At 45.6% G+C, this 21,132-nt stretch overlaps 1 protein-coding gene across 1 annotated transcript in view; it reads right to left on the reverse strand.

Moving 5' to 3' along the window:
• LOC138267831 (asialoglycoprotein receptor 1-like) overlaps positions 1-21,132 on the reverse strand; it is a 69,613-nt gene that overhangs the window by 14,931 nt on the left and 33,550 nt on the right. Inside the window, exons 3-6 of the mRNA XM_069217045.1 lie at positions 19,553-19,672; positions 12,447-12,542; positions 10,298-10,369; positions 6,571-6,651 (exon numbers count right to left, since the gene is read on the reverse strand). Of these exons, the coding sequence (XP_069073146.1) occupies positions 6,571-6,651; positions 10,298-10,369; positions 12,447-12,542; positions 19,553-19,672 (369 nt within the window). The remainder of the gene's footprint in view (positions 1-6,570; positions 6,652-10,297; positions 10,370-12,446; positions 12,543-19,552; positions 19,673-21,132) is intronic.

Here is a 21,132-nt window from a genome sequence, read left to right on the forward strand (position 1 = left end):
TAAGTGGGACTCAGGGAGAATGCATAGAAATATTGGCACTTGTGGGAAGCTTTCACAGACGGGGGACTTGGAAGGTCAGAACAGGCTCAGGCACATCATATGCACTTAATGCTTGCACATTGCATACTCATGGGTGTTTTTTGTACTCCCCCTATTTAAAGAAAGTGTGGATAGGTTCAAGAAATATCCTAGGACTAGCCATGGAATAGGAAATCCTCTTCTCCTTTAGTATGTGGGGGTATATTTTTATGCCTCTCCTCTGACTTTTTGAGGTAGCAAGAAAACACAGCACTTTCCAGAGGTGCGGACAGAAAGGGGAGCTTGGATGAATAGAACAAAGGCAACTGTGGCCTTGCTTATCAGGAAATGTCCACCACCCACAAAGTCTCTTTCCATGGGAGCTAAAAGCTGTGTTATTCAGGAGGCTGCCAGTCTCCCGATGCACAGTCCTGCAGTCTGCCTATTCACATCCCAGCATTCCTCAACACAGACTCCTGCATCTCTATTTGGAGAACCCCATCCTCCTTACGTGCAGGGCCCCAGTTTCCTAGTAAACAGGACCCCAGCCTCCCTATGCACAAAGCCTCAGAGCTTAGGTCTCCCTATGCACAAGACTCGGAGCCCAATTCACTAAGGGAAAGATGTAGGTACGTTGGGTTTTGCGACTCGCAAATTGCGAGTCAGAGCAACTCGCAATTTGCGACTCGCAAAACCTTATGCACGACAGTGTCCCTGACACTGTTTGCGACTCGCAAGGGGGTCGCAAATGCCCACCTCATGAATATTCATGAGGTGGGTCGCAATTTGCAACCCCCTTGAGACTCACGGCACTCACAGGGATGGTGGCCTGCTGGAGACAGCAGACCACCATGTCTGTGACTGCTTTTAAATAACGCATTTTTTATTTTTGTAATGCAGCCCGTTTTCCTTAAAGGAAAACAAGATGCATTACAAAACTAAAAAATTAAACGTTTTCATTTCATTTTTTCAGAGCAGGCAGTACCACTGCCTGCTCTGGAAAAATGTTTTTATTGCCATTCACTACGGGGAAGGGGTCCCACGGGGACCCCTTCCCTTTTGCGACTGGGTTAGCACCAGTTTGAAATGGGTGCAAACTGCGATTGGTTTGCGACCGCGTTCGCTGTCACAAAGCAGTCCTGCATTGCACTGCAACTCGCAATTAGAGAAGTGGACACCTCTTCCTAATTGCGTCTCGCAAACCCATTTTGCGATTCAGTAACCAGGTTACCGAATCGCAAAACTGTTTTTGTGCATTGCAAAGTGCAGTTTGCACGTCGCAAACAGCGAAGTTTGCAAACTGCTTCCTACATCTGGCCCTAAGAGTCTCCTCAGTCGTGGCGGAGTCACTGCACTCATGGCAGAATCTCCACACGGCGCAGTGCAGAGAGTGCGCCGTGCAGAGATTTGGCCACAAGTTCAGAGACTCTGTGAATCAGGCCATCAATCTCCATTTAGCTAGATAGCCCTATTCACCCTATACACATCACTCTAGTACATAATATAAAGGGCCCACTCTCTCTTTACACAGGGCCCTAATCCCACTACTAGCAGAGGGGCCCAATCTCCGTAGGCAGAGAACCTCAGCATCCCTCTACGCTGGGAGGGCCAACTTTCACAGTGCACTAAACCCCAGTACCCCTATTACACAGGGTCCAGCCTCCACTCGCAGAGAACACAAGTACATCCCTTTAACAAGGGCCCTAGGCTCCCTAAATGGGTGTAAGACAAGCTTCTCCAACCTGTACCTCGTGAGCTACTGGTAGCTCTCCAGCTGCCTGTAAGCAGTTCTCCTGTGTGCAGCCCAGCTTATTAAACTATAAGCCTTGGCATGGTTGAATTTATATATCTGTACGAAAATGGAGAATGTGTATTCAAGATGAAAGCCAAGGTTGGGCTACCCACTACAATGCCAAAGGGAGCCAGTGCGCCATTTAGATGTACAATTCTGTTATATCTTGTTTCCTTTCTCCATTTATTGATACTGTTCTCTATATGTTATTGTACATATGTATATATACATACATATACACCCTTAGGGGAATCAGCCTGTGTTCCCCCCCATTGTTCTAACCCTTTCGGTAACCCACTGGAATGCTGAGAAAATAGCAGAGTTTTGGCAACAACTATTCTCCACTTTAAATGAGATGGCAGGCTTGCTATTGGCTGCAGAACCATTATTGACTCTTCTGTGATATGTGAAAAAGTCACAAAAAAACAGCAGACAATTTGTAAGTGTAGCAGTGGTGTTGCGGAAGAGAAGCGTGGCAGTGATCTGGAATGGTGTAGTGGTGCCAACAGTGGAGGCCTGGATGAAAAATTTGGCGCAGTTTAATGTGGAATTCAAGACTTACAATTCTCTTCTTCCTAGAACGTCACGGCCAAGAGATATTATTTGGAGCCGCCCAAGACAATATATGATGAGAAAGCATGCTAAAGGGGAAAGATCCGGATAAGACCTAATTCTGTTACATAATATTCAATGGCTGAACTGCTTGTTTTGTAGGATACTGCTATGTACTGGTGTATGATATGCTATGGCTACAAGCTAGTATAGGAAAATGAAAAATAAAGACTTGAAAAAACAAGCAGCGATGAGAGAGGTGGTGGGGGAGGGGGAAGCTGCAAACTGGGAAGGGGTTGGGGGCAGAACAGGCACCCTCGGAAAACAGCACTGTACCTACAGAAATGCACATAAAGGATGAGCAAAATAAAAAAATCAGGAGGGGAGCCAATAGAGCACATCTGCAACACAGGAAAATATATATACTTGAAAAAAACAAAATACACCAGATAACACTGCAGCGATATTCATTTGCAATAGAATATAAATATAAAATGATTTTGTAAAAGTTCTGTAGAAAGGGATTGATGCCATTTCAAGAATACCCCAGCTTTATTGTCTTACAAAAATGCAGTTAAAATAAGCATTTGGCCCTGTTTACAGAAGGGACCCTTTCAAAAAGACGGCCAGAAACCAACAAAAGAAATAGTGCACAAAAAAAACCCAGAAAAGAACGAAAGTGAAAAGATAGTCCACTGCTGCATGGTAAAGAGCAAAACACCGCAAGGAGGGACAAAAATACACATTAACGACACAGAAGCAAGCTTTTTGGAGGAGGGGTGCGACGAAACAAATGCAAACCGATGGGCGGGCTGTAAGCCAAAAGAGTATCTACAGCACGTCTCGACAAGGCCGCGCTGACGCTGCCTAGGCAAGACCTAAAACGGTTGGAAGCAGAGTTGGACCAGAGATGAAGCATGACTATTAGTTGTGCTTCAGAAGAAATGGTCCCTTAGCTCTGAGGAGGAAGACGGAGGCCTCCATCACTGCCTGTTGGTAAATGCATGTGTAAACTTATCATTTATAATGAAAGGATATAAAGTTTCCAAGGCCTAAATGATCTGTGTCGAGATGTGGATCACTTAACCACTTTAATTTGCCTGTAGCCCACTAACATCAGACCAAACGTTGTCAGTTATTGGTAAAGTGCCATTGAGAAGATTGTTGGTGTCACTGAACCATTGCAGATTGCAAAACCCAATCTAACTGGCATAAAAGGAATGTTCAAGAGACTGTCAGTGACATATGAAAATTAAATTGAAATCAAACTGTAAGCCATCTGCTTCAGGTAGGGATGGAGAGGGTCCTGCTTTAACTGTATGGATGTATGTAAGTATGTATGCATGAGGTATTTCTATAGCGCAAACATAGCCAAAAGGCAGCACTGTACACGGTCAAAGACAAGCATAAGGTCAACAAGTGATAGGAGTGGTATGTGGGCCGTAAGCCGTTAATACTCTGCAATCCAATGATGGTTAAAGAAATTAGTCTTGAACTCCTTCCTAAACTGGAGCAGCTTTGGGGCAGTCATGGTGATTATAGGGATTTTGTTCTAGATCTTGGATGCACAGATGAGAAAGGCCTGTTGACTTGTTTTTTTAAACTTCTTGGTCTGCATTCTGATGGAGTCCTAGCTGCAGGCGGTCCTAGAACCACCCTAGATGGTGAAATTGGCAGAAGGTTAAGAGAGTGCTGGCTGTGATGGTTTTGTGAAGGTGAAGATGGTGCGAGCTGTCAGGGGGAGCCAATGGAGTTCCATCAAGATGGAGGTAATGTGATCATATTTTTAATTTCTCGATGGACCCAAGAAATACCACCAATCATATGCGAAAGGAAGAGAGCTTGAACAGCAGTTTTGAAGACGTTTTCTGGAAAAAAACAGTTTGCTTTCTTTAGAAGAGAGAACTAGAACCTGGACATCTTTGTATTTTTTGACAATGTTTTAATTCAGGGTGAACTCGGTTCTCCAGGAGGAATCCAAGTGACTTGGCATTCTATAAAAGGTGGGGTTTGAAACTGTCAAGGTTCATGTCATTGTCCCAGGTTTGCACTGTTTCTTGTTTGCTGTTCTTGTCAAAAAACAGGAATTCTGTCTGGGTTGGGTTGAGCGTCAGGGAGGTGCTGGACACGCAGGTCTGGGTGATGTGCAAGCAGTGTTTGAGGTGCTGGAATCAGAGGAGACCATCAAGTAGAGTTGTGTATTATTGGCATGTGCATGAATCAATGTTGTCATCTGTGACTCAAGCACCAAGAGGCTGCATATGGAGGATGAAGATGAGAGGAGACGGTATGGAATCATGGGGACTCCACGGGTGATAAGTATCTTTAGAACATGGCAGTGCCCATTTGAACAAACTGGTGTGGGTTGAAAAGGTAATCAGTGAATAACACTGCAGCTGAATCCCATTCCCCTCCAGGGTGCACTTGATGGTGGGGTGATCGACTGTGTCAAAGGTGGCTGACCGGGCCATCAATACCAGGAGGCAGGAGTCACTTTCATCTGTGGTCAAAGGAGCTTCATTTATGATGTGTAGTGTTGAGGTCTCTGCTGCAGCATTATCCGAAGCCAGATTAGAGGTCCTGCAGGAGATGGTTTGTAATGTTATGATCTGGAGTTCAACCCGCACTGATTTTTCAATGATACTGTCGATGAGTGGTGCTGAGTGATGGGCCATTAGTTGGTGAGGTCATCAGGGTAGGTTTCTTCAGAAGCAGGATGATCTAGCCTGTTCTTGAGGGCTTCTGGGAAGATGCCACGCGTGACAGAGGCATTGACAATGGTGAGTAAGGGTGAGAGAGCGTCCCCAGACAGACCTGAAATGTAGGGCGAGGGTAGCACATCCTCTTCTTAAGGAGTAGCTTTAAAGGAGTTAAGTATGTTGGTGACATCTGAAAGTGAAGGGGTTTGAAGGCTGACCGTTGCAAGATTCTATGTACGGGATATGTGTAAAATATAACGCAGACTTGGTTTTATCGATGTGCTATTGGATCTTCTGTGATTTTTCATTGAAGAAAAGGTTGGTGGCATTGCATTGTGGAGTGAGGAATAGGTGGGTCCTGGCAGGGGGTTCAGGCATTGATTAGTTGTCTTGAAAAGCATTGTTTCTGTTGGTGGATTCATTTTTGGTGTTGGCATTGTGCTTTGGATGATGTGATGATATGTCTGTGTATCCCACAGAGGGACATCAGTATGATGAGGTCATCAGGAGTTCTGTTCCTCTCCATTTTCTTTCCTGCCTGTGTATGGATCGTTTATTGTCACAAGGTCTTTAAAGTACCAGGGTGCTGAAAACTTTGGCTATTCTGGCCTTATGGAAGTGCAAATTTGGTTGCACACTTTTCACGCCCCAAACCCCACTACGATTTCCAATCTGTTTTGTTTCAAGTAGAACTTTTCGTCTCAGCGTTTTAGAGGGAATTGGCTTTGGAGTTCCGGTCTCTCAGTAGAACATGTTGTTGGCCCGGTTAACAGCATCACTGGAATTATGCGATTCTGCAGCCGCAGCTTTGTTCGCATAGCTACGTATTTGCCACATTTGACACATAATCCATCATCTGCTGTATAATCAACAGATTTTAACAACAACAAAAATAGTTTCTAGTTCAAACGGATCAAAAGTTAGTAAAACTGTGGCGACGTGTTTGTGCACAGTGGAAGTCAATTCACAAAGTTAACTAATTATGTTTTGTTTCCTTTTTTGTGTTTGGTTGCTAAAATGGTACTGATGAGGTGAAATCTTTGCCAAGACAGTATTCCTATGTATAAAAATGGCAAAATAATAAAGAAATGCTATTAAAAAAATGTGCTGCATTATGCAGAATAATTTACAATTTCTTTATGCTCAGTCAAGCTTGCTGCATAATACGAAGCTCCCTCCTGCAAAATTCCAGTGGCCCTGGAGCATGAATACACTACATAGATGTTGTGGTCCATTACAAGACAAAACTTTTTTTCTTTGGCTGGAAAGTACAGTTATAGCCTTTGGCTGTTCCCCTTCCTCCCCAGTGATGGCGAGGGAAAGGATTCAGAAGCTACTGCTGGGTGCAAGTGTGCGTAATCATTTCCCAGCCAAGCCTAGCACTAACGCTCGCCAAGTTAACGCATCTACTGGCTGCTCAAGTTTCAAACCCATCGTCATCAGAATGACATTCACGCCTCACCAATCCATGCACGTCCCTTTGACGGTTAATGAGCCCCTCTTTCTCACCATTGTTCGCCATCCTTTGCAGGTCACACCTCAGCGCCTCCACTGTATTTTTCAGACTCTGCAGCGTCTTCTGAACAAGCTCTGAAACACAAGTGCAAGTATGTTTTTTTGGCTGGCTTTACAGGCAGCAGTCTGAATGTTTTCAATCAGAGTGTTTTTAATTGAAATGTACTCAGCGGCCATTTTGCCTAGGGGTGACATTTCACAATTTAAATGGTGTCTGGCCTGGATCTAAAGAATTTGCTTCCATGCTGCCTGATTTTTTTTAAAGATCGATGGCACAGGGGAAGAGAAGCGTGGCAATGACCTGGACTGGTGTGGCGGTGCCAACAGTAGAGGCCTGGATTAAAAATTTGGCTCCATGTAATGCAGAATCCAAGAGGGCAGTATACCCTGGCTAATAAAGGAGATACTTTGTCAAAACACAGGCAGAGGAGCTGGATTTTCACAATTGCTTAAGTCTTCTTCAAAACCTGAACAATGCAGAACCCACAGATGGTCAGTAAAATAAAAAAAAATCCCATGCTGTTTTTACATCAGGACTCTCTGTTAGGGCGTTAGTGTGAAGAAGAGTGTGTCTTCCTGTCCTTGTGCATATTATGTTATTTTAATCTATTGAAATTCCAGATTATTTTGCCCTATCATCTGTGTTAGAGATATTTAATCAAGGAGCGACTGAAATAGTTGGGATGTAAATTTACTCCTAAAAATCAATGGTCACAAAATTGTAAAAAAATAAATAAGTACAAAAATTCTGCAATAAAAATACATTTTTGTACTATTTACTATAATGTTTAAGATGGTAATAGCATTAAATTGTAACTTCCCTTAATTTTTAATTGAAATATTTTGTCTTTGTTTCAGAAAAAAATTACTGTAATGTGTATACCAATAAGTTGTTGGAGTTCTACTAATTGTAATAACTAAACATTATGATAATGTACCTTTAAAATTAATTTAGCAACCAAATTGATTTCGTTTTTTTTGTTTAGATATTTTCTATAATACACTGTTATTTGCCTATGTAATGACATTATGGGTAGGTAAAAGTTTACCTCTGAGACAACAAAGACGGAGAAAATTGTAGCACAGTGTATTATGTTGCTTCGGAACGTTATTTGAATGACATTATTTTTCAAATTGCAGGTCATGATATCTTATCCTTGTGAAACAGTTGTTAGAATTAGTTATGAACATTACACAGCCGTTTTTACTTTCTTTTTATGTATGAAAAACTAAGTTAGCATGACTAACATTTAAATGGTGAATTCAATGGGCTAGAGCATTCTGGGAAAGATTAATGGCCTCCGTGTCAAAACGTGATGAAGATTATGCAGTCTGAAAACAGTAGGTAGGGTTGAAACATTCAAATGTGGATTGATAGTAGAACCAGAATAATCAAATCTTGAACAGTATCATTGACAAGGTGTGTGCCTACTTTTTGTTCCTTGTTTCTTAGTGGCCACAATATTCCAAATTACACCAATGTCCTTATGCCTGGAACTGTGTAATTACTGTACCCCCGCTCCTTGTACCCAGTCTTTGCATTCTCAATGCACTTTCTGAGCCCAGCCACTTACATCTTGCTTGTTATTTCAAAAGTTGGAAGAAGTCTTTGAAACAGGCACATAAAGGCGCAGGACTCATTGGCATACGTTTGGAATTACACTACTAGCAAGGGTTATTGGATTCAGAACTCACTAAAAGTAACATCTAGTAGAATAAAGTGATGATATTTGAGAAATGGTTTTGTAGAGAGGGTTGGTAGCTCCTAACAAAAGCAAAATAAACTGAATTGCTAAGTGCAGTTAATTGGAAGTGAATCTAGAGAGAAGCGGGGGGTACAGACAACACTTACTTAAACTGAAGAGTAGGGCAAATGCTTTAAGTGACACATTCCGCGCAATGTCTGTCTCCTCTTTAACTCCTGTATCAATGTAGTGAAAGCAAATTTTTTTCCGGCTCTCAGTTACGGTTTAGACGCCTTCATAGAGAAATGTAAGAAGTGGCTACATCAGACTTCTCCAATGAGTAGCTCATAAATTTCTATGGTCTCTCCAGCTACCTGTAAGTAGCCCACCTGTGTGCGGCCCAGTCTACTAAGTCTAAAACTTTTACTTAGCTGAATTAATATATGTATATCAAAATTGTAAATCATGTATTGACGATGGAAATGCGTGTATTTTCAGAACTCATCAGCTGATGTTTGGAGAAAAAAGATGACATTTACAAAATATATTTAAAGTTGATATTTGGGTGATGAATTGTGCAGCATTGGGGACAACTTCTTACTAATATTATTAGCTTAGTGGTGGGGACATTACAGCTGTGGCTGTTACATAATACCAACATAGAGGTATTCCATGTTGACAAAGCCTTTTTCACATTACCGTCGAAGAGCGTGCCTGATGCACCAAGGTGATCACGGCTGGTAATCTTGTATATGTGGCCTCTAACGTAATCCTGTCTGCTACGACACTAATAACGTTAGCAGCTCAGGATGATTTTCATTGACCATAAGTAGCTCTTGTTACAGAAAAGATTGGAGACCCCTGGGCTAGATGTAGCCCAAAGTAAACTTCTGAGTGCCCTCTCTGCTCTTCGTTAGACAATGTCTCAGGCTAAGAAAAAACTAGATTTCTCCAGGTCCAGGTGAGGCGCTCTTTTAAAAACATGTAACAAAGTCCATTGAGCCCTCTTCTTTGAGAAGAGATGAAATTTCAGGTTTCTGATGTAATAAAAGAGAAGAATTTAAAATAATAATGTTGGGGTTAATGTAAGATGTGACAGATTTGAATATAAAGTGAATCAGTGTCTTAAACGTAACTCAGTCACGGTGGCAAGGATCTGAAAATGGAGCCCTGCTTGGGAAAGTACAAATATGACCACATGTGGCCTTTTTTTTAAAGATAAGTAATTTAGCTCTTGTTAAAGGTAAACTTACCAAGTTTTGGTTTGGATTGATTCCACTCATACAATTTATCCCAAACTGGAAATTATATTCAGATTCAGTGGTTAAAAAAAGAAATCCTTGACCTCTATTCTCTGTACTTGCCCAGGGCTCCTATTCGGGCACAGAAAATTGCTTCATCCAATGTTATGTTCAAGGACATAAAATGAAGTTATTTCACTAAGTATGAAAGGTGAGTATCCCCAACTAGTGTCTGTATGTGTACAAAGTATGGATTTGGTTGTGCAATGAAATATGTGAGTGGATATAGTTTTACCATAACTTCATTTTAAAGATGTAACGATCTGAACAAGCTAGCCCATGACAATTTGTCATTTGTATGCATATATGTTTTTGTGTGAGGGTGGGCTGCGTGAATTTTATCTGTGGCTTTAATTAGGCAAATATCACAAGATATCAGAGGGAGAGAGACTGGTCTTCAAAGACCAACAGCATACTCTACCTGTCAGTCAGTAAAAGAAAAACAGATACCGGGATGCAGAGGAGGACTTGAGCCACCCTTGTGCTCCCAATAGTTGTCAATTGTAGACGCCATTGTACTCCAATTCTTGCAAACAAGGTTCCAGATATACCAGAGTTGTTTAATATTATCGTCCAAGCACAATCTTAAAATAAAAAAGCAGACCGTGGGTTGTGAGAATCCTCTATGTCCGCATAATGTGGTCAACACGTTTCGGCTCTACTTAAACACTGCTGAGGATCTGGTTTTTTTGTTGTTTTTTTGTTGACTAAACCAGTTAATTTAGTTGTACGTACCTACAGATTTGTCAGTCTGGAGTTTCTTGATGGCATCCTCCAGGTTGCTTAATCTCTCCTGCATGTTCCCTTCTAAAAAAATAACACACACCCAAGTGAGAAATCAGTCTATGCTAGAAACAAAACCGGCGGGCTGTGAACGAGTAACATTTTTTTATCAGCACCCACTATCACCTTAATTCACAGTTTCATACATTTATTTTTTTCTGTGGCAGCAGCTTGGATTAAAAAACAAACCCCATTAAGTCTACTAACTAATCCCTGCACAAGATCTGATGTGCAACGCGAGTCTCAAAACACAATCTGAGGCACATTAAAATGTATGTTTTCAAATAATTTCTTCCCCTTGAAAGGTGAATGATAGTGAGATAGTAAACACACCTTAGTAGTGTGCTCTGCAAAGTTATCAGTACCCGACCACTGTGCAACGAAAGGGAATGTTGTGGCACAGAAAACAAAATAAATATGGCGCGAGATAAAAGTAAGTTACTTACAGTTTCTAAATGTGTTTTTCATGTTAGGATTGTAATTATCTGTTTTTGGAAGTAGTACAAAAATAAAAAAAATAATACTTGTAGCTTTTGAACTGGTCACAGTGTAGGGCAAATTATCAGCCATTTGGCCACAAGCCCCTGATGAGTGTGGCCAGCACGACATAACTTAGAGTGTATGCGAGTTTGTTATCATATTTGTCTGACCTATGACCCGGTGCACTGATACTGAATATAAAGAATATATTACTAGTGTATCTTGTTGTGTGAAAAGATGAAAATGCAGTTGGTAAATGGCACATTTATTTAACAAACAAATCTGCTGTCACACTTGAAGGCCCGAAGGGGTCATGTTCTAGAACTCACCTTACACAATTGAACAACCCCCTCATTTGAAAGTTAACACAATCTGAGCTTTAGGTGGGATGAAATAAAGTGTGGGGGTCTCTAAAAGGTGTGTGGCCTTTGTAATTATGGATGTAGCTTAAACATTTGAACTAAATCTCTGTCATTGCCATAGTGTGCCAACCAACCAGTATTTTGGTACTTCTACACGTTTTCTGTTATTGCTTCTAGATAATTCACACAACAACTGACATAAGGTTGAATCCAGCCAGCACTATTGGCTTTGTCAATGACCGTCAGCAGTTTAAAGTTAAAGTGCTATACAAAAGTAACATGTGTCATGGAAAAAATAAAAAAATATCACATTTTGGATATAGCTAACAGGCTTAGGAAAGGCAATGTTGAGTAAACCATGTAAACTAGAAATAGGAAATAAATCCCTGACATAGAATATATTGAAACTTTTTACATTAATTGTTCAGAATCAATCAATGTTTTTACCAGTAAGGAAAAGGGGACAGAGAGAGCGGGCACAACAGGGACCCGTTTCAATGTTCATCTTTAATTACTACCAGTTCTGAGACCAGGATGACCCGGCCCAAAAAAAGCCCTGAGCACCATCTTCAAAGAACAAGGGTGGCAGGGACTGCTACGGATGCCCATTCCCACTCAGCTCCGCCCCTCGTCACTTCCGGAATATACCTAGACTAAATTCATCAAGCAAGTGTAGCCACGCCCACTTTACTAACACTCATTGGCCTTTGCTGTATTGATATACAAAATATCAGCCCTGAATGCACCACAGGAAGCACAGAAACAATCTGTATCTAATTTGTAATACATAATAAGTATATACAAACATTTTGCTTTAGGTGGGGATTTGTAAAATAAATCTTTAAAAAGTATTCTTCATTTAGTTCAATATAGCTAAATTACCATACTAATCATTTTTTTAAAAACAAGTCAATAGTTTAGAGTTACTACCAGAAACTTTTCACACCTAAGCAGAGGTCTTCACCACCGGAGAGATCGGAAATCTCCAAATTGGAAATTATGGGGGAAAGTGTAAAAGTTTAATATTTTAATGTTTTATAAGAGATCTATGCTGAGAAAAAGATGGGAGAGGCGGAAGCAGACAGGTTTGAGTAGTGTTTTGTAGTATAGCAGTGGTTCTACTACGCTGCAGACCCCAAAGGGTGTAGCCCTGTTTGCCATAGAAAGTACCATTGAACCTTAGGTAAAGTGCCTTGAAGCCCCGCCATGCCTGCGGTTGTGAGTAGTGTGTTCCACAGCCCTGGTGCTCCTGCACTCACCGTCGCCCCGCAGCGCCTGGAAGTCGGACTGCACGGACAGGCTGAAGTTACTCAGACTGTCCTCCTGCTTCTTCTGCGTCTGCTTCACATTGGAATCTGGAAAAAGAGGAGCTGGGGTCAAGGCTTCTGGGAGCTAGGTCTGAAGGGTTAGCCACAAAAACACACAGGCATCCTGTCCTAGAGGTAACAGACTCTGTCCCCTCATCTCACCATGTCCTAAGGGTAACAGTCTCTGTCCGCTCATCTCAGCCTGTCCTAGAGGTGACAGACTCTGTCCCCTCATCTCACCATGTCCTAAGGGTAACAGACTCTGTCCGCTCATCTCACCATGTCCTAAGGGTAACAGACTCTGTCCCCTCATCTCACCATGTCCTAAGGGTAACAGTCTCTGTCCGCTCATCTCAGCCTGTCCTAGAGGTGATAGACTCTGTCCGCTCATCTCATCCTGTCCTAGAGGTAACAGTCTCCGTCAGCTCATCTCATCCTGTCCTAGAGGTGACAGACTCTGTCCCCTGATCTCATCCTGTCCTAGAGGTGACAGACTCTGTCCGCTCATCTCATCCTGTCCTAGAGGTGACAGACTCTGTCCCCCGATCTCATCCTATCCTAGAGGTGACAGACTCTGTCCGCTCATCTCATCCTGTCCTAGAGGTGACAGACTCTGTGACCCCCCTCATGTCATCCTGTCCTAGAGGTGACAGACTCTGTCCGCTCATCTCATCCTGTCCTAGAGGTGACAGACTCTGTGACCCCCCTCATCTCATCCTGTCCTAGAGGTGACAGACTCTGTCCGCTCATCTCATCCTGTCTCAGAAGTGACAGACTCTGTGACCCCCCTCATCTCATACTGTCCTAGAGGTGACAGACTCTGTGACCCCCCTCATCTCATCCTGTCCTAGAGGTGACAGACTCTGTCCGCTCATCTCATCCTGTCCCAGAAGTGACAGACTCTGTCCCCTAATCTCATCCTGTCCTAGAGGTGACAGACTCTGTGATCCCCCTGATCTCATCCTGTCCTAGAGGTGACAGACTCCGTGACCCCCCTCATCTCATCCTGTCCTAGAGGTGACAGACTCTGTGACCCCACTCATCTCATCCTGTCCTAGAGGTGACAGACTCTGTCCGCTCATCCCATCCTGCTCTAGAGGTACAGACTGTGGGTTCACTGTTCCCATCCTGTGACAGGGGCGACAGGTCCTGTACCTCTGAGCCAATCTCCCGGGCCTGTTACATGAAGAGGAAAATGCCCTGGAGCCCCCCAGCCCCAGTGCTCCTGTCCTAATATTTAACCATCTGAGCCGCCTGGGGTGCACGCATCTTTGTGAACTGTGGTGTAATTTGGGGTGTGCGTTTTCTCTCTCCTCAAATTCCTACTCCCCTCCCCCTTTATCTCTCCTCCTCACCCCCCGCTCTCTCTCTCTCTCTCTCTCTCTCTCTCTCTCTCTCTATCGGGCTCCCTCCCCCTCTCTCTCAGCCCCTCCCCCTCTCTCTCAGCCCCTCCCTCTCTCTCTCAGTCTCCGTCCCTCTCGTCCTCTCTCTCTCTTTCTTTCGCAAGCTCCTCCATCTCTTCCTCTCTCTCAGGCTGTCTCCCCCCACTCTCTCTTTTTCAGGCTCCTCCCTCTCTTTCTCTCTCTCTCAGGCTCCCTCCCTCTTGTTCTCTCTCCCTCTCTTTGTGTGTGTGTGTGTGTCTCTCTCAGGCTCCCCCCCCCCTCTCTCTCTCAGGCTCCCTCCCTCTCTTCCTCTCTGACACTATCCGCTCTCGTCACAGGTAGTGTTGGGGGTTACAATTGTATCTCACATCTTGGTACACCCCGCGGGGTGAGTGTAGCAGGCTCGGACACCAGTCACTGGCTGTTCATGGCAATTGTGATACAAAGTTACTGAGGTAAATGAGTATCCGCCAGTGAGCCCGCCCTGTGGAGCCAGGATGGTTACAAGGTATCCAGACATGCCCTCCCACCCCCGCAAGAAATGATACTTTGTCAGAAGCATGAAGCCTGTGTGCCCGAGGACAGACGCCCCTGGCTATCAGGGGGCAACGGGTGAAGGACATTACAATGTGATGCCCCAACTAGGCAGTGACCAACGAAGACCCATCCAAAGGCAGATATGAGCTTCTGGCACAGGGACTGGCACCTGCGCCCTTCAGATGGTGCCAGTAGGGATACCCTCTGTGGCACTATTTAAACATTAAACAGTGACCCCTGTTGGCCACAACACGCAGGTGAGCAGGGTAAATCTGTGAATTCCCGCCAGCTGGAGATGTACCCTCACACGAGGTGCCCACGGGAACTCTCAGGGGTGGCCAAGGATTGTGCAGACTCTCCAGGGGTTCGTGCACAACCCCAGCCCTTGAAGGACAAGGTGTGAGGACCACCAGAGGGCGGAGTCTAGGGCTGTGCCATCAGCCACCCGCCTTGATGGGATCCAGTATGTTGGGACTTTTCCTAAGGCCCTGGGCTACCGCGGGTTACTGAGCTCAGATTCGGGCAATAGGAGCCTTGTCGTCAGGGGTGCAGCCTTACTACTGAGAACAAAACCGTGCGCCCCTTTAGCACTTGACCCTCAGGGTAGTAAAGTCGAGCCGTCCAAGTCACATTAATGGATGTGATTTTGGGACCAAGAATCAGACCTAAGCAAATCATCAGACAGAAAATTCATAACTCAATGCGCGGCAGGTGCTTTGTCTTAAAATACTGTGCCCACGCCTCGAGAAGGCTTTTCCCTTTCACCTCGGTCTTTGTGTACGTCCCATTAAATGAACAAGGATCACTGCTTAATTTGAGCCGGAGGTTTCCGGTGAGCAGCAGCCACACTTAATTGTCAGCACCGGCGTAGTCGTTTTAAGTTTGAGATCAGCACTACAAGTGTTCTTAATAAGTCAAAATACATAAAATTAGTTTGAATGTTATCACTTGTATAGTAGTTCTGTTGGTACCGTCATTGGCAACACTGCCGGGGCAATGGGTGGTACAGACCCCGTGGCCTCCCGAGAAGGGCCTGGCACTTGTTTTTTTACAAATTAAGCACACAAAGATTTTTTAATCTTGTGCACCATCTCACCCCTGTTTAACAGTGCACAAGGAGTATTACCCCATACCAGTGCTCCCCCAGTAGGCGATGGGAACCAGTGAGCCTTGGCAGGGCCGGATTAGGAACTTAAAACAGCCTTGGCAAAAATTGTAAATTCAGCCCCCATCTTTGCTTGTGCCAACGCACCCTAGAACCTGAGCAGCTCTTTCAAGTTGCCACTGGGATCGTGTAACGTGCACCACCACTCTTGGAGGACGAAACCGGCCTTCAAGTGTCAAACCCGGCCTCCTGGGGCTACAGCTTTCCGGGGGATTGTGCGGCTGGCCATTCTGGCCATAAGCCCGGGGTGTGCCCCAGTCCAGCGGGGGGCACTTCCAAATTTCAAACAGCTATTTGTAAGAGCCGGTCCTTAACGTTTGGTAACCCTGGGAAACTGACTGTGGGATCTAGTGCAATTTAGACCCATTGGATCCCTCTTTGGGACATGGATATTTTTGTGGGTTGGAAATTTCATTTAAAATGTTTGTAGAGATGTAGGCTCTTGGAGAAGACCTCAGCAGTCTGGATAACCACCCTTGGACCCAGGTTCGATGCACGGTGGCACCCCTGTGCTCCCATGCATTCGGTCTGGCTCACAGACTCATTGTGAGTGGATTTTTAATTCTACAAGTGCCTGAGAGGCTTGGCAGGTGAGAAGCTGTGCCGACATGTTGAGGAGTCTTTAGCCAGAACCCTGTAAGAAACAAGGGCCAGATGTAGCAAGCAGTTCTTCCCATTCTGTGTCTATGGGAAAATGTGTTCGTACATATGGCCCCAAATGTGTTCATTTTTGGGTGTCGGATGCAGTTCTTAATTTGTAAAAAAGAGGGTGGCTGGCCCTTCTGAGAAGCAGCTTGCACCCCCCTACCAGCGCTGCCAATGACAGTAACAACTCAACTACTGACCACCAGACTGTTCCAGGATGGTGTGTGCATCAGCTAATATTCATATGTCATGTACACTGAATGATTAAACAGCAGCTGTTGTGCTCATTGTAAAAGTAGGCGAACAGCGGCGCCATGTGGCAGACTGTCATAAGAGCCGGTCTTGAGAATTAAGTGCCGATGCCGAGCTCCAGAAACCACTGGCTCAAATTAAGCACTTGTGGGAGGGCTATAGTACAGGCTGCTGCAAGGCTTTCTCGATCAGGACACTGCAGCTGTTCCTGGGACAGAGACATGGTGGTTTGGGTGTAACTGTGAGCTTTCCAGTCGGTGATCTGAAGAGGATGGATGAGTCTTTTGGAAGGGACAGCGGAGGGTCCCATGTTACCTTCAGACAGCAGTGGTTATATGCGGTTTTGCAGTCAGTCTAGTCATTACTTGTAGTAATGAGGAGGTGATTTAACTTTACTCCACTTGCTTATTTACGCTTGCTTGAATGTGTGCACCTTTGTCTGACACTGAATCTCACTCTGTGCCAACTCTTGTCTAATGCCCGGCTTGTTTAACCTGAGTCCTGCCCCAGACCACTGTGCCTGAGGGAGCTTACATGATGCCCGCAAGGAGCTGGTAAAGCCAGTGGCGTAGCGTGGGTTGTCAGCACCCGGGGCAAGGCAAGTAATTTGCGCCCCCTAACCCGGGGCAAGGCAAGTAATTTGCGCCCCCTAACCCGTGGATTTAGTCTCTTCCAAGATGTTGCGCCCGGTGCGGCCGGCCCCCCCTGCACCCCCCACGCTACGCCACTGGGTAAAGCCCATCCAGTCCGACAGGTGACTGTCCCCTGATCCCTTCCAGTCCTAGTGATGAGTGGCCCTCAATCCTTTGAGTCCATTCTTAGAGAGTACAGGCCAGGGTGGTCCAAGTCATTCCCCTCAGTCCAATGAAGACTCTGTTGCTCCCAGGCCTCTGCTGCTCTGGGGATGACAGACTGCACCCAATGTGCTTCTCTCCTCTATACCTCCTTAAGTCACCCTAAACCTCATTCTACTACCATGATTTCCAAAGTAACACTTCCTGGACTCTTCCCTCCTCCATCTCTCCTTTGACTCATCCCAAACTTCATCTAGCTAATATGATCGCCCTAATGACCCTTCTAGACTCTTCTCTCCTCTATCAATCCTTCATCCTTTTCAATCCAACCACAGACTCACACGTCCTCCGCTCAAATTAACAATTTATATTTCCCTAAACTAATCCACCAGTAATCCTTTGGGTTGCAGAGCATCGTGATACTCGCCGAAAAATGCTTCAGCAGCCCATCAGGGGGAGGAAACCCTATACAAATACAATTACAAATACAATCCTAGAAATATATTTCCTACTCCTACTCATCTCTAAAATCAGAGGCCTCATGTCCCCTAATGCGTTTAACACTGTAAGTGACAATCTCTGTACACTTTGAGTCCCCCGGCCCTAGAAGTGGCTTAGGGCCAGAGTTAGCAAGACATTTTTTTGCGACTTGCAAATTGCGAGTCATATCGACTCGCAAATTGCAACTCGCAAAAGTGCATGCAGAAAGGTGTCTCAGACACCTTCTGCGACTCGCTATGGGGTCGCAATTTGCGACCCACCTCATAAATATTCATGAGGTGGGTCTTTGCGACCCCATAGCGAGTCCCTGCACTCACAGGGATGGTGGCCTGCTGGAGACAGCAGACCTCCATGTCTGTGACTGCTTTTTTTAATAAAGCAGTTTTTTTCTTTGAATTGCAACCCGTTTTCCTTAAAGGAAAACGAGTTGCAATTCAAAAAAATAATGAAACCATTTGGTTTCATTTTTTCAGAGTAGGCAGTGGTCCATTGGACCACTGCCTGCTCTGAAAAAATATTTTCAGCGACATTCACAAAGGGGAAGAGGTCCCATGGGGACCCCTTCCCGTTTGCGAATGCGTTACCACCCACTTCAAGTGGGTGGTAACTGCGAGTTGGTTTGCGACCGCTTTCGCGGTCACAAAGCAACTCAGCATGGCGATGCGGTCGCAAATAGGAAGGGAACACCCCTTCCTATTTACGAGTCGGAATTACATTTTGCGAGTCGGTACCGATTCGCAAAAAATGTGACTCTGCATCGCGATGGCCGTTTTGCATGTCGCAAACTGCGTTTTTCGCAGTTTGCGACATGCAAACCGGTTGCTACATCTGGCCCTAAGTCCCTATTCTCTGAGCCCACCAGGTCCCAAAGGTTACAGATTATGGCCCTGATTTTAACCTTGGCGGACGGCGGAGGCCGTCCGCCAAGGTTCCGCCGCCAAATGACCGCACCGCGGTCACAAGACCGCGGCGGCCATTCTAACATTTCCTCTGGGCCGGCGGGCGCTCTCCGAAAGAGCGCCCGCCGGCCCAGAGGAAATGCCCCTGCAACGAGGACGCCGGCTCAGAATTGAGCCGGCGTAGTTGCAGGGGTGCGACGGGTGCAGTTTGCACCCGTCGCGTATTTCAGTGTCTGCATGGCAGACACTGAAATACTTTGCGGGGCCCTCTTACGGGGGCCCCTGCCGTGCCCATGCCATTGGCATGGGCACGGCAGGGGCCCCCAGGGGCCCCGCGGCACCCCCTACCGCCATCCTGTTCATGGCGGGTTTCCCGCCATGAACAGGATGGCGGTAGGGGCTGTCAGAATCCTCATGGCGGCGGAGCGCGCTCCGCCGCCATGAAGGATTCCCCCGAGCAGCGGTAAGTCGGCGGGAGCCCGCCGACTTGCCGCTTCTGACCGCGGCTGAACCGCCGCGGTCAGAATGCTCGTGGGAGCACCGCCAGCCTGTTGGCGGTGCTCCAGTGGTGGCCGCCAGGGTCAGAATGACCCCCTATGTGTCCATTGAGCTCATCAGGTTGTAGATGTGACAGACTTGGTGTCTCAAGCCCATGGTGTCCTAAAGATAGCAGCCTCTGTACCCCCCTGAGTCCAACAGTCACAGAAATTACCTGTATCCTGTGATCTCACCAAGGCCTAGATAGCAAGCCATGTATCTCCATCGACCATTCAGCCCCAGAGGTGGGTGTTTGTCATAAAACAGATGCATTGTGTGACCCAGACAGCTGACGGTACATTCAAGCCCTGCAGAGACTGTTTCATTGCTCATGCACAGTACTCACTGTTTACAGCTACTACAATGATGATGACGGTGAGAAGAAGAGCACACAGGGCGAAGAGACTGTAGAGGAGCCGGGATGACCTGTTTACAGAGGGGAAGTATAACCCACTGGGAGGCATTCCTAGAGGAGAAGAGCAGAGCAGAACATGTTACTTATCTTCGGTAACACTCTTTCTGTTGGATATTCTATCTAAACACACCCCTAGAACATTCCCAGGCACCAGAACGGATACAGAAAGCTTTCAGCAGCAATGCTCCAGCACGCCACAAGGTGGTGCCATGCTGCTCCATGTCAACTAGGGGTAGGTGGAGCTTGTGGAGTTTTATCCAGAAGAATTCCACGGAGTTACATGAAAACTCTGCAAGACTCTGCAGAGTTCAGCGAACGGGTGGAAATTGGCGCCAAGCGTTGTTCTTGCTTATTTTTAGGGCCAGGAGATCGTTGCACGCTGAAAAACAGTACGAACTGCACCACAGGGAGCGCTAGAGGACACTGCTGCTCACGTTGATTTTGCTGCCGCTCAGATAGCAGTGATCACTGCTGAGTATGTTTGTGTGCCGAGGGGTATGCACTGCAGTGCCGTGTTTTCTCAACAGGGTGGGAGGTGGGGTGTTAAAAAAACACTACAGATTGAAGTTTAATCTGCAGTGGTTATTAAACATAGAAAGACTTCTCTCCTCTTCCTGCCCTGTTTACAAACCAAACCACTGCAGATTAATTCTGCCTTTGGAGAGGCAGAATTTATCAACAATTCTGGGTTTCAAAAGTAATGCAAAATTACCAAATTCCTCTGATTCGGGCAGCGGAGTAAAAAATTCCTCCCAGGCCTAATTTGCACCTCTTATAACAGAACAGACAAGTGTTCCCTGAGATATACTCTGATGTGGGGGAAAGGAACAGCAGAGAAGAAAAAAAGGGTAGGCATATCCATGCTGAATAATTCGAAGAACTCATCTGAAAGACGTTATGGGTCACTGCACTGGGAGAAAATGCTGGATACTGCCCTCCTCAAGGCCAGATACACGCCCATGGCCTCGAAAGAATTGAGGTGATTGCAGCAGTTGCTAGGAGATTCATGTTGCCTACACATCTTCCCCCTAGACTAGCATCGGAATTTCCTAAACTGGTGAGGAAACCTTTGGCAGGGGTCAAAAGACTGAGGAATCATGTTGTGGTTCTACTTACTTTGAATCTTTCCAAGGCAGAAGCAGCTTTTTTGTTGAGCAGGTGGGTCATCAAAGGGCATATCCATGAGAGAGGCTTGTACGTCTCCAGAAAATCCTGTGAAGTGCATCCATTCATGCCGGCAGAGCACCACACTAGTGCCAAACGCCCTTTCCGGACAATCGGTCATATCACGGCCAGCCTGAATCACTACCAGGATGCATCTTGACCACCCTGAATTGTTTGACCACGTCAGCCCCTTCCGTCTTCTTGCACCTCCAACAAGGCTTTGCTTGCCATGTTCCAGAGGACGAGCATATATATTGGCCCAATAAGTAGGCTGCATTGAGTGATCTCCACGCTAAGCTAGCTGAAGAGGACATTTGTTTTTTCCAAATGCCTCAATCTTCTTAGAC

The sequence above is a fragment of the Pleurodeles waltl genome, chromosome 12, assembly GCF_031143425.1.
Source record: "Pleurodeles waltl isolate 20211129_DDA chromosome 12, aPleWal1.hap1.20221129, whole genome shotgun sequence".
NCBI lineage: Eukaryota > Metazoa > Chordata > Amphibia > Caudata > Salamandridae > Pleurodeles > Pleurodeles waltl.